Source organism: Pseudophryne corroboree, chromosome 1 (genome assembly GCF_028390025.1).
Source record: "Pseudophryne corroboree isolate aPseCor3 chromosome 1, aPseCor3.hap2, whole genome shotgun sequence".
Classification (NCBI taxonomy): Eukaryota; Metazoa; Chordata; class Amphibia; order Anura; family Myobatrachidae; genus Pseudophryne; species Pseudophryne corroboree.
The window spans coordinates 216,054,192-216,067,382 of record NC_086444.1 but is presented as its reverse complement, the minus strand read 5'-3'; the positions used below and the strand labels follow the sequence as shown (position 1 = coordinate 216,067,382).

Here is a 13,191-nt window from a genome sequence, read left to right as displayed (position 1 = left end):
CTTAAAAAGGGGTTTAAAGATGTGGGAGAGATATGTAGATGTGTTGTATTGATGGGAAATGGGTTTTTGTGCCTACAGGTGGCAGCTAAAACTTGTATAAAAAAACACTGGAAAATAACTTTACAGACATTTTTCTGCACCCCAAAATACTGACTTTAATTTGCTGAAATATAAAACTCTTTCCATCATTGTTCCACCATTAAAAATCAACCATTTGACATTTTTTAAGAACCTCCAGTACTCATGGGCAATAACTGCCGTCTGCGTGGTCTGTATGGTCCTGCTATATCGGTTGCCACTTTTTCGGGGGTGATTTTCCCACCTTTTTATGCCCTTTCCCCAAGTCGCATTTTGTAGAAACGTCACATGAGTTTGCAGCGAGTAATTCAGATTAGCATTTCTAATTGGATCATGCATTTCTCAGGAGTATGCTTGCATGATGTATGTGCGTTTGATGATGCAAGTTCACTCTTGCAAACTTGTACCTACAGTAATTGGAATGACCTTATATTAATACATTTTAAAATTAGATTTCACTTCAATACAATAATGTTTGATAGTATCTTCATAAAAAATAAATCTAGAGAGTCTAGACTTCTGATTATGATATTTAGAATGGAGTTAGCTCCTTGTTCTGTGAGGGGCCTGAGGTTAGGTCCGTTTTCTCTCTGGGTCTGCAGCTCTCTCTGCCAGTGGTGGATTTCCCACTAGGTAGTAATGGAATCGACCATCAATGATTAAAAATCAATAGTCTATGGCTAATGTAGAATAGTTTCTCCATCGATGGGGGAGAACCAGATGGTTTCCCACCATCGATGATAGACAACCACCGAATATTTTTTTTTCTGTTTTCTCAAAGTGCTGGGACACTGAGCTTAGCTCTGCCCCCTGACACTCCTGCAAAGCTCCGCCCCCAGATTGTCGTTGGCCCACAACCTAATGCAGTGTAAGGCATGGGTGACCATCGGTGGGTGAAACCATTGATGGTTCCTTTGCAGATGATTTTGCACCATCAATGTTACCCATCAATGTTATCATCGACAGTCAACATTGATGGGTAATCCACCGATGGCCATCCCTACCACTAGACACATGAGACACATGCCTAGGGGTGGCATCGCTGGGGGCAGCAGCAGGGATGTGCGGTGAGCTAAATGGCTCAGGAGGCACTGGCTAGCCCCAGAGCCAGATTTACATGTAATATATGAGCCAAAGGTTACATCTGGGCATTATACACAGGTACAGTAGTATAAACTCCTGGAAATTTGGTGAGTTTTGATCAGAAATGTTCTGAAAAGAAAGACAGGTGAGGCACTGCCTCACCTGCCATAGACTTTTGACTCCAGAGTTTTAGCTATAAAAATTATTAGAATAATGCAAAGAAGATATTTAATACAAATTATTTGTATTTTTCATATACTTTATACAGTCAAAACTCTGGCCCAAATGTTAGTATGACAGGAAAGGCTCTGCCTCACCTGTCTCACCCCACCGCACGTCACTGGGCAGCACAGCATCCTCCCCTCACCTCAGATTTGTGGCAAGGAGGTTGTGGAACATTGCATGGGGGTTGAAGGTCACACGCAGGGGGGTTGTCGAGAAGTAGAGGGTACCTGCTGCCAGTTTTCCGCAATGGAGGCTTCCTGAATGGGTGGAGAGCCTGCATCTCTGATTGATTCCCCTGGCTCCATCCCCATGTATCAGGACACTAGCAGGAGCAGCTCTTGAATCTGGCTTAGGAGGAGGCTGACAGAGATCTGACGATGAAAAGGGTGGGGGGTGGCCAACAATGTGGTGCCTAGGGGCGGCCTAACCATTAAATCTGCCGTTGCTCACTGCCTGATCCAGCATAGAGAAGGAGCAGCTTTGACCCAAAGGCCAGATGCAATACAGGGCAGCAAGGAAAGCAAATAGCATGATGTGGGATTCGGAGGCTGGTGTGGTCTCATGTAAAGGAGGGAGTAGATGGAATACACTTGAGCTCATCCTGGTTCCTTTACTCAAGCAGTCTCACTGAGGTGGTGAAAGACCCTGAAGTGGTTCAGTAACCAATGCAGGATGGGCGCAGGGATGCTTTTTCAGGAGAGAAGAGCTGGTACCTATGAAGTGTGTACTCCCATTAACAGCCCCTCACCTCCAGGCACTGTAGTGGCTACATGCCCTAAAGCACTGATAGTTCTGCTACTGAGTGTACATAACTGTAACTGTCAAACAAAACACTATCCAGAGTTTATGCAATGATATGAGAAGATACAGTAAAGTATTTGATTCCATTTTTAAAAGGTGATTTAGGCATGCTTCCTTGCTGCAGTACCTTACAAATTAGTAAAACTATATTTATAACTCTATTTTCTTCCTTGTACTTCCCAGGTGGTGTACTAATTCCAGCTGCAGCCATTGGACAAATTATAGGTGGCGTAATTGTCTCAAAATTCAAGATTAAATGTAAAAATATTATCCGGTACTCAATAATACTGTCATTTATATCAGTGGCACTGACATCAGTTTTTATATTTGCAAAGTGTGGGAATGAACCATTTGCAGGTGTCTCCGTAAGTTATAATGGGTGAGTAGGCAAATTACTTCTTACATATACACTGTTAACGCAACCATTTAATTGAGTAAAGTGTATTCTTCATTCATTTGTTTATGGTAAACTATTTGCCATGTGTTTTGTTTCTGGTTTATTTAATTAGCTCTGGCAAACAAATAGAAAGAATTTGTACTAAACTAATGTGGTTCTTTAAAAAAATAAATTATGCATTAAATTTGGTACTAAACACATAAAAATCTGTGGTCACCATTCATAGATCAGCCTGTAAAAAGAGAGATACTGATGGATGGTAATGTTCTAGGTACATTAGCAAGTAAATTCCCACGCAAGTAATGAAGAGAGGGTGCTATAAAGTTGTCTGTGTGCAGATTACCACAGGTCTCTGCAGAATTGGGACTTTACTAGCTGCAATTCATACTGAACAATGGCTGCAGCAGCACTTCCTGTAATAACAAAATCTTCCTTTGTAACAAAACACTTCCTGTATGACAAGTGGATCCACATACTGCATACAACTACAGGTACTGTGGTCATAAATCACAACTGTCCATCGGAAGTATCATGGATTTGAATTCCATGGTTGAGCATTTTGCATAGAAGACTCAGATCTTCTTGTGCCATTACAAACACAATGGAGTGGTGTAAAGTAGGGATGTGCGATGAGGAAAATGGCTCAGGAGCACTGGCTAGTACCAGAGCCATATTTACACACAAGGGGCGGGATGTAATGTAGTCCGAGTTCGCCTATTGAGCAAGATTCTGGATAACCTTGGACGTTTTTTAAATGGGCAATCATTTACAAGGCATAACCATGATTGCCCCTTTAAAGAAAAGAAAAAGAAAGTACAGTACCCCCTGTTTGGGGCACAAACTTACTAGTGCAGTGGTTCCCAACCTTTTTGAATAACGGCGCCCTAGAGTATCAGAATTTTTTTCATGGCACCCCTAGGCCATGACACCCCTGGATGGAGAATAAATAGCGTGGCGAGCAGAGCGCGACACTGTGCCCGCTACATGGCGAGCACAGCGAGCCTGCAAGGGGCTCTTTTGCCCGCTGGGATGAAGGGCACCGGTATATTGATACCAACCCGTGGATAAGATAGGCAGGGGAGGCACTGCCTTACCTGCTATAGACTTTTTACTCCAAAAATGATTAGAATAATCCAAAGAAGATATTTGTAATATATTCTTTGCATTTTTCATATACTTTATATAGTCAAAACTCTATTCTGCCTTACGTGCCTTACCCTACCGCACTTCACTAGTGTAAAGTATACATCACACTTTACCACTTTAATCTTTAATCTGAGTTTGATTGATGTCAGAACTGTTCCTGCCTAAAGGCTTACTACCAACTACTGTACTAACTGTTTGCTGGTGGAGGAAAAATGGTCTGGGGCTATTCATCATGATTTGTCCTGGACCTCAAATTTCCAGTGAAGGGAGCCGTTAATGCTACAGTATACATTAACATTCTAGAGAATTCTATGATTCCAGCTTCGTGGCAACAGTTTGGGGTGGAACTTTCCTGTCTTAACATGGCAATTTTTTTAGTCACGCTGCATATGCTGCTTTGGTCTTGCGATGATGGTCACAGGGAGGATTTATGTATCAGAGATTCACTGCACGTGCCGCTATGGTCTTGTGATGGTGGTCACAGTGAGGATTTAGGCATCAGATTTACACTGCATGCTATGGTCTTGCAATGGCGATCACAGGGAGGATTTATTCAAAAGTGAGTGACATTCAGCGTTTGTGGGAGGTATCAGAGGAGTGGCGACTCAAATACAGGCGTGTTGAGACTATGTCAGGGGGTGTCACAGCTTGTGACTGCGATCCCACACGCAGCAATCATGACTCCGATATCATACTTCTGACACCCATAGTGTATAGAACTATAGGGTTATTCAGGAGGTGGATTATCAGCTGATATGTGTCCGATGCCTGTGCTTCATACACAAGCGCTGGTATATCAGATGGCTCCTTTGGGCATCTCAATACAAATCCTGGCAACTGTGACATTTGCATAATTCCACACAGCTGCTGCATACTGAATCGCATTTGTGTACTTCTCTTAATTAGGCCCAGATTACAGGACAACACATGGGCTTATTAATGTGGTTGGAGAAGAGAGCCACACTGTAACAGCTAATAGATGTTAACCAGATTTCTAGACATACGTTGTATCAGTAACAACAATCCACACATATATGATTAGTACATTATCGACATTGTACTGATATTTAGGCTACACAAGTGGTGTTATTGGTTTTATTCCCTGATATTATAAGCTATATTGCAGCATGTGTGGCCAACATAAAACTAGACACCAAAGTAATTGCAATCAGTTATTAAGTATTTTGCTGGCGTTTGTGATTACAGATATATTACAGTGCTGTACATGTTTATTGGGTAAAGCATATATATAGGCTAATTAAATAATTTGTTATTATATTAGTATGTATAATATATACTATAAGGGGTTTTATTATCAAATTCATATGGTGCAAACTAGTGGTGTGAAAACTGGGGGTCAGGACATCAATGGGGTTACAGAATAATTGCACATTGACAGTTAAGGTGCAAGGTCAAAAGCACATTGTCGCAATCAGTTTGGTGCAAATGGGTGTACTGCGTTATACCAACGCTTGGGGTCCTGGAGCCCAGCATATCGGTGCCGGGATCCCGACTGCTGGAATACCGGCAGCGGGGCGAGCACAAAAGAGCCCCTTGTGGGCCCGCTGCGCTTGCCACACTATTTATTCTCCCTCCAGGGGTGTCGTGGACACCCTAAGAGGGAGAATAGTTTTGGTATTCCGGCTGTCGTGATCCCGGCTCCACTGTGCTGAGGGCAGGGATACCGACATCCAGCATATCGAATGCCTCCAGCTGCAAACAGTGAAGCTCTATGAATTATAATTCAACTAACTAATCTATTACCTGTGTGTTATCATTAGAACGGAAATAAATGGTGATCTGGTGGCCCCATGTAATAGCAACTGCTCCTGTGCCCGCTCATTTTATGATCCAGTTTGTGGTGCTGATGGAGTCCAGTATTTTTCGGCATGTTATGCAGGATGTCATTCCGAATCCTTCTCCAGCAATAATGAAAAGGTAATGTTGCTGCCCGTATAAGTAATAAGATAATTGTGCAAGTCTGGTGGAGTGACATGGATCCAGGGCCGGCTCCAGGCACGTTCCAATAGAGCGGACGCGCAGGGCACCACACTTAATGGGCTATCTCTTGCCGCCATATTGGAGCCTGGAGCCAAGTCCTACAGCAGCAGGGTCCATCCCGCGGCCTGCCTCCTAGCGTCCTAGCAGTGGCTGTGTGACAATGAGGGGGAGTGCTGTGAGCGGGGCAAAGCTAAACTATGTGCGTGCTGTGCAGCACCGGCATCTGACATCAGACGCCAAACGCCGACGCTGCACAGCTCGCACATAGTTTAGTCTTGGCCTGCCCACAGCACTCCCCCTCTTCGTCACACAGCCACTGCTAGAAGGTGGGGCGCTGGACGGACGCTGCATTTGTCCCTTCCCCCGCATACTGTCATTAGAGCAGACCAGTTCTTCCTCTGCTGTCTACTGTGAGGGTGCGGTGCATCTAGAAGCAATTGGATCCTCCTGAGCACCCACTCGAAGTAAGCCCTGCCTTAAGGGTAGTTAATAATGTGTATCTGGCACTGTGGGGCACATAATGTGTATCTGACACTGTGGGGGCATATAATGTGTATCTGGCACTGTGGGGCATATAATGTAAACCTGGCACTGTGGGGTCATATCATGTGTATCTGGCACTGCACTACTGGGGGCATATGTCTATCTGGCACTGCACTACTGGGGGGCATATAATGTGTATCTGGCACTGTGGGGGCATATAATGTGTATCTGGTACTGCACTGCTGAGGGCATATGTGTATCTGGCACTGTTGGGGCATATAATGTGTATTTGGCACTACTGGGGGTGTATGTGTATTTGGCACTACTGGGGGCGTATGTGTATCTGGTACTGCACTACTGTGGTCATTATATGTCTGACACTATACTGGATACAAGTGTAAGGAACACTACTGTCGACGTTATGTGTAAGACTGCTAATTGTGTGTATGTAGGGGGGGGTGTGAAAATATATTTATTTATAGTTTTATTATATAAAGTTGCAAGGCCTTGCCCACTTTTCCAGGAGCGCTCGCATGGTGTGTGTGTGGGGGAGGGGGGGGCAGGGGGCACTTCAAAATTTTGTCACTCAGTGCACTAGTAGGCCTGGAGCTGGCTCTGCATGTAACAGTAGTGTACATAAAGAATATTATGGTGAGGAACGGCTGTATGTGTCAGCATGAAGGCTACTGTATTATGCTGGCAAGCTGCTGTATGTGGTGGGAATGGCTTTTCTAGAAGCAGTATCTACATGTTGATATTCTGCATCTACAATTCTCATTTGTGGTGCACCATGTATACACTGTATTTCATCAGTATCAGTTTGTATAGGTCATAAGGCATGCAGCGGGCATGGCATTAGGCATGGGTATGCTTGACACAGGCTTTATGTGGGGATCATGGAATGGCTGGGAGGTATATTAGGCTATCCAAAGGTTGCTTGTGGTGGGCATGAGGTATATCAGACTAGTTACTAGTTGTGTGTGGTGAGCATGAGGTCTGTTAAGCATTCACTAGTTTTGTGTGGAGGGCACAAGGTCTTTCAGGCTAGCCACTGGTTGTGCATGAGGCATATAATGTGACCAGTCTGTACAGTATATGATGGGAATATTGCTTTTATTTTGGGCACAATGGGGCAGATGTATTAACCTAGAGAAGGCATAAGGAAGTGATAAACCAGTGATATGTGCAAGGTGATAAAGGCACCAGCCAATCAGATCCTAACTGTTAATTTACATATTGGAGCTGCACCTTGCACATATCACTGGTTTATCACTTCCTTATGCCTTCTCCAGGTTAATACATCTGCTCCAATATGTGGAAAGTACAGTATCAGCAATCTGCCACCCAAAACACTCTGCTTTTAGTATCAGGCATAGGTCTATGTAGATAACAATGAGTATAAGCTCTTTAGAATGTAAGCTCTCACGAGTAGGGTCCTCTTCCCTCATGTGTTTATCCTTTTCTTACTTTAACAATCCTCAACTGCCCAATTCCTGCAGTTTTTTGGCCACCTTGGAACTTATCTCTATGTCGTTTACTGGTGTAGTTTTGCTTAGTTACCCTGTACTTGTCCTATATTGTCTTCAACTGTAAGTCACTGTGTTCCTGTTTTGATTATGTGCATATGTACTCTGTTATTGGGCGCTGCGGAACCCTTGTGGTGCCATATAAATAAAGGATAAAAACAGTAATAAATAACAAAATGCCTGTATGTGCCCAACAACTGACAGCACTGTTCTGTATTATTATTTATTACCAGTTATATAGCGCACACATATTCCACAGCGAATTGTTTTTGATAGTTGAGTGTCAGATATTTTCTAACACGATGTAGTACATTTACTGCTTTGTCTTGTAGATTTATTCTAATTGTTCCTGTGTTGGAAACTCAGCTGGGAAAGCAGCAGAACGTTCATTACTTTTAAACGAGACAGATGCTACTCATGGAAAATGTAAATCCAGCTGTAAGAACCTGATACTGTTTATGGGGTTTTTCTTCTTAGTGGTTGTTACCACCTTTATGACTGCAACACCTATAACCATGGCCATAATAAGGTGAGTAATAATATTGGCTATAGGGGGTTATTCTGAGTTGATCGCAGCAGGAACTTTGTTAGCAGTTGGGCAAAACCATGGGGGTAATTCCAAGTTGATCAAAGCAGGACATTTTTTAGCAGTTGGGCAAAACCATGTGCACTGCAGGGGGGGCAGATATAACATTTGCAGAGAGAGTTAGATTTGGGTGGGGTGCATTCAAACTGAAATCTAAATTGCAGTGTAAAAATAAAGCAGCCAGTATTTACCCTGCACAGAAACAAAATAATCCACCCAACTCTAACTCTCTCTGCAAATGTTATATCTGTCCCCCCTGCAGTGCACATGGTTTTGCCCAATTGCTAACAAACTTGCTGCTGCGATCAACTCAGAATTACCCCCCGTGTACACTGCGGGGTGACAGATATAATATGTGCAGAGAGAGTTAGATTTGGGTGGGGTGTGTTCAATCTGAAATCTAACTTGCAGTGTAAAAATAAAGCAGCCAGTATTTACCCTGCACAGAAACAAAATAACCCACCCAAATATAACTCTCTCAGAATGTTATATCTGCCCCCCCCCCCCCCTGCAGTGCACATAGTTTTGCCCAATTGCTAACAAACTTGCTGCTGCGATCAACTCAGAATTACCCCATTAGTACAAATTAAAGTCTATATTGTCCTTATTGTTATGATTAGAAAAAAAATACGTACTGGAGCAAACGGAGGATTTCGAGAGGGGAGTTTGCAAATGCAATCCACATTCTCCCACTCTGCAAAACATTGGAGCAAGCGCCGGAGTCTAGGGAAGCAGCAGAAGAACCTAGTAGTGACCCTGTACAAGATATACTGTATTGAATACAGTATTTATATTTAACACTATAGATGGTCTATATTATTGGCTGTATCAAAATATATTTAACTAATCTAAATATAATAAGTGGGCAGTAAAAGGTTAAACATCCCATAATGAATAAATACACAAACATAATAGAACTACAGTAGTAGGAGACAAAACTGCACTTTCTAAGCACACATTCTTCCACCTCATGGTAAGGCTCCTGTCTCTTCTTCCTGGCAGCTACTCTCTGGTATAGTGCACTGATTGAGGACTCAGCTTCACACACACAGTATACTTGCATACCTCCCAACTGTCCCGTTATTTGGGGTCTGCCCCGCTCTCCCTCCCGCTGGCCGCAGTGTCCCGCGGTGGGGGAGGGAGGCTCCATATCACTCGCTGCTCTGCTCAGTTCAGATCAGATCAGAGTAGCGATGAATAAACACTGCACGCATGCACACAGCGTCGGTTCCAGTGAGGCAGAGGGACTGGGGGCATGGCCAGCAGCTCACAGAGCCAGTGGCGGAACTAGCGAGTGGTGGGCCCAGGTGCGACAAAATGCTTTGGGCCCCCCATCCCATCCAAGTCCACCCCCTCACCATTGGAGAGGATCTGGTGAGGGGGACCTGCTCAGGGCCAGAGAAATGGATACCTAGCAACAGTGCCGTAACTAGACATTTTAGCACTGTGTGCAAGAAACGGCATCGGAGCCCCACCCCTGCATGCAAAACAGGGGCAGTGCGCGCCATTGGCGCGCGCAAAAATACATAGTGGCGTGACTTCTGGGGAAGGGGTGTGGCCACAAAATAATACCAATTCATAAAACGGTTCACAGTAGTCTCCATTATTCAAATTACGCCGCACAGTAGCACCACTACACCAGGTATAGACTCTTTTACACCTTACGGCGGACAGATTCCTCTTTTTAGTAGTGATGAGTGGGTTCGGTTCCTCGGAAAACCGAACCCCCCCGAACTTCACCCATTTTACACGGGTCCGAGGCATACTCGGATTCTCCCGTATGGCTCGGTTAACCCGAGCGCGCCCGAACGTCATCATCCCACTGTCGGATTCTCGCGAGATTCGGGTTCTATATAAGCAGCCGCGCGTCGCCGCCATTTTCACTCGTGCATTGGAAATGTTAGGGAGAGGATGTGGCTGGCGTCCTCTCCGTGTATTGTTGATGCAAATATTTGTGCTTGCTTATTGCTTAATTGTGGGGACTGGGGAGCAGCTGTATATTAATAATATAGGAGGAGTACAGTGCAGAGTTTTGCTGACAGTGACCACCAGTATACGTTGTCTGCCTGAAAAACACTCCTTATCTGTGCTCAGTGTGCTGCATATATCTGTGCTCACACTGCTTAATTGTGGGGACTGGGGAGCAGCTGTATTATATAGGAGGAGTACAGTGCAGAGTTTTGCTGACAGTGACCACCAGTATACGTTGTCTGCCTGAAAAACACTCCATATCTGTGCTCAGTGTGCTTCATATATCTGTGCTCACACTGCTTTATTGTGGGGACTGGGGACCACCAGTATATTATATAGGAGGCGTACAGTGCAGAGTTTTGCTGACAGTGACCACCAGTATACGTTGTCTGCCTGAAAAACACTCCATATCTGTGCTCAGTGTGCTGCATATATCTGTGCTCACACTGCTTAATTGTGGGGACTGGGGAGCAGCTGTATTATATAGGAGGAGTACAGTGCAGAGTTTTGCTGACAGTGACCACCAGTATACGTTGTCTGCCTGAAAAACACTCCATATCTGTGCTCAGTGTGCTGCATATAACTGTGCTCACACTGCTTTATTGTGGGGACTGGGGACCACCAGTATATTATATAGGAGGAGTACAGTGCAGAGTTTTGCTGCCCAGTGACCACCAGTATACGTTGTCTGCCTGAAAAACACTCCATATCTGTGCTGCATTGTAGTATATAGTAGGAGTACAGTGCATAATTTTGCTGACCACCAGTATATAATATATAGGAGTACGGTACAGAAGGCCACTGCTGTACCTACCTCTGTGTCGTCAAGTATACTATCCATCCATACCTGTGGTGCATTTAAGTTTTGCACAGTTTGCTGACCACCAGTATATAATATATAGCATTACGGTACAGTAGGCCACTGCTGTACCTACCTGTACCTACCTCTGTGTCGTCAAGTATACTATCCATCCATACCTGTGGTGCATTTAAGTTTTGCACAGTTTGCTGACCACCAGTATATAATATATAGCATTACGGTACAGTAGGCCACTGCTGTACCTACCTCTGTGTCGTCAAGTATACTATCCATCCATACCTGTGGTGCATTTAAGTTTTGCACAGTTTGCTGACCACCAGTATATAATATATAGCATTACGGTACAGTAGGCCACTGCTGTACCTACCTCTGTGTCGTCAAGTATACTATCCATCCATACCTGTGGTGCATTTAAGTTTTGCACAGTTTGCTGACCACCAGTATATAATATATAGCATTACGGTACAGTAGGCCACTGCTGTACCTACCTCTGTGTCGTCACGTATACTATCCATCCATACCTGTGGTGCATTTAAGTTTAGCACAGTTTGCTGACCACCAGTATATAATATATAGCATTACGGTACAGTAGGCCACTGCTGTACCTACCTCTGTGTCGTCAAGTATACTATCCATCCATACCTGTGGTGCATTTAAGTTTTGCACAGTTTGCTGACCACCAGTATATAATATATAGCATTACGGTACAGTAGGCCACTGCTGTACCTACCTCTGTGTCGTCAAGTATACTATCCATTCATACCTGTGGTACATTTAGGTTTTGCACAGTTTGCTGACCACCAGTATATAATATATAGCATTACGGTACAGTAGGCCACTGCTGTACCTACCTCTTTGTCGTCAAGTATACTATCCATCCATACGTGTGGTGCATTTAAGTTTTGCACAGTTTGCTGACCACCAGTATATAATATATAGCATTACGGTACAGTAGGCCACTGCTCTACCTACCTCTGTGTCGTCATTCGTCAAGTATACTATCCATCCATACCCGTGGTGCATTTCAGTTGTGCGCAGTATATATAGTAGTAGGCCACTGCTATTGATACTGGCATATAATTCCACACATTAAAAAATGGAGAACAAAAATGTGGAGGTTAAAATAGGGAAAGATCAAGATCCACTTCCACCTCGTGCTGAAGCTGCTGCCACTAGTCATGGCCGAGACGATGAAATGCCATCAACGTCGTCTGCCAAGGCCGATGCCCAATGTCATAGTAGAGAGCATGTAAAATCCAAAAAAACAAAAGTTCAGTAAAATGACCCAAAAATCAAAATTGAAAGCGTCTGATGAGAAGCGTAAACTTGCCAATATGCCATTTACGACACGGAGTGGCAAGGAACGGCTGAGGCCCTGGCCTATGTTCATGGCTAGTGTTTCAGATTCACATGAGGATGGAAGCACTCATCCTCTCGCTAGAAAAATGAAAAGACTTAAGCTGGCAAAAGCACAGCAAAGAACTGTGCATTCTTCTAAATCACAAATCCCCAAGGAGAGTCCAATTGTGTCGGTTGCGATGCCTGACCTTCCCAACACTGGACGGGAAGAGCTTGCGCCTTCCACCATTTGCACGCCCCCTGCAAGTGCTGGAAGGAGCACCCGCAGTCCAGTTCCTGATAGTCAAATTGAAGATGTCACTGTTGAAGTACACCAGGATGAGGATATGGGTGTTGCTGGCGCTGGGGAGGAAATTGACAAGGAGGATTCTGATGGTGAGGTGGTTTGTTTAAGTCAGGCACCCGGGAAGACACCTGTTGTCCGTGGGACGAATATGGCCATTGACATGCCTGGTCAAAATACAAAAAAAATCAGCTCTTCGGTGTGGAATTATTTCAACACAAATGCGGACAACAGGTGTCAAGCCATGTGTTGCCTTTGTCAAGCTGTAATAAGTAGGGGTAAGGACGTTAACCACCTAGGAACATCCTCCCTTATAGGTCACCTGGTCCGCATTCATCAGAAGTCAGTGACAAGTTCAAAAACTTTGGATGACAGCGGAAGCAGTCCACTGACCACTAAATCCCTTCCTCTTGTAGCCAAGCTCCTGCAAAC

The 13,191-nt window shown here is 44.3% G+C and overlaps 1 protein-coding gene across 1 annotated transcript in view; it reads left to right on the top strand.

Annotated features, from left to right (window-relative positions):
* The window catches only part of SLCO4C1 (solute carrier organic anion transporter family member 4C1), a 146,320-nt gene that overhangs the window by 119,085 nt on the left and 14,044 nt on the right, over positions 1-13,191 (top strand). The window contains exons 8-10 of the mRNA XM_063964072.1: positions 2,371-2,566; positions 5,512-5,668; positions 8,073-8,269. Of these exons, the coding sequence (XP_063820142.1) occupies positions 2,371-2,566; positions 5,512-5,668; positions 8,073-8,269 (550 nt within the window). The remainder of the gene's footprint in view (positions 1-2,370; positions 2,567-5,511; positions 5,669-8,072; positions 8,270-13,191) is intronic.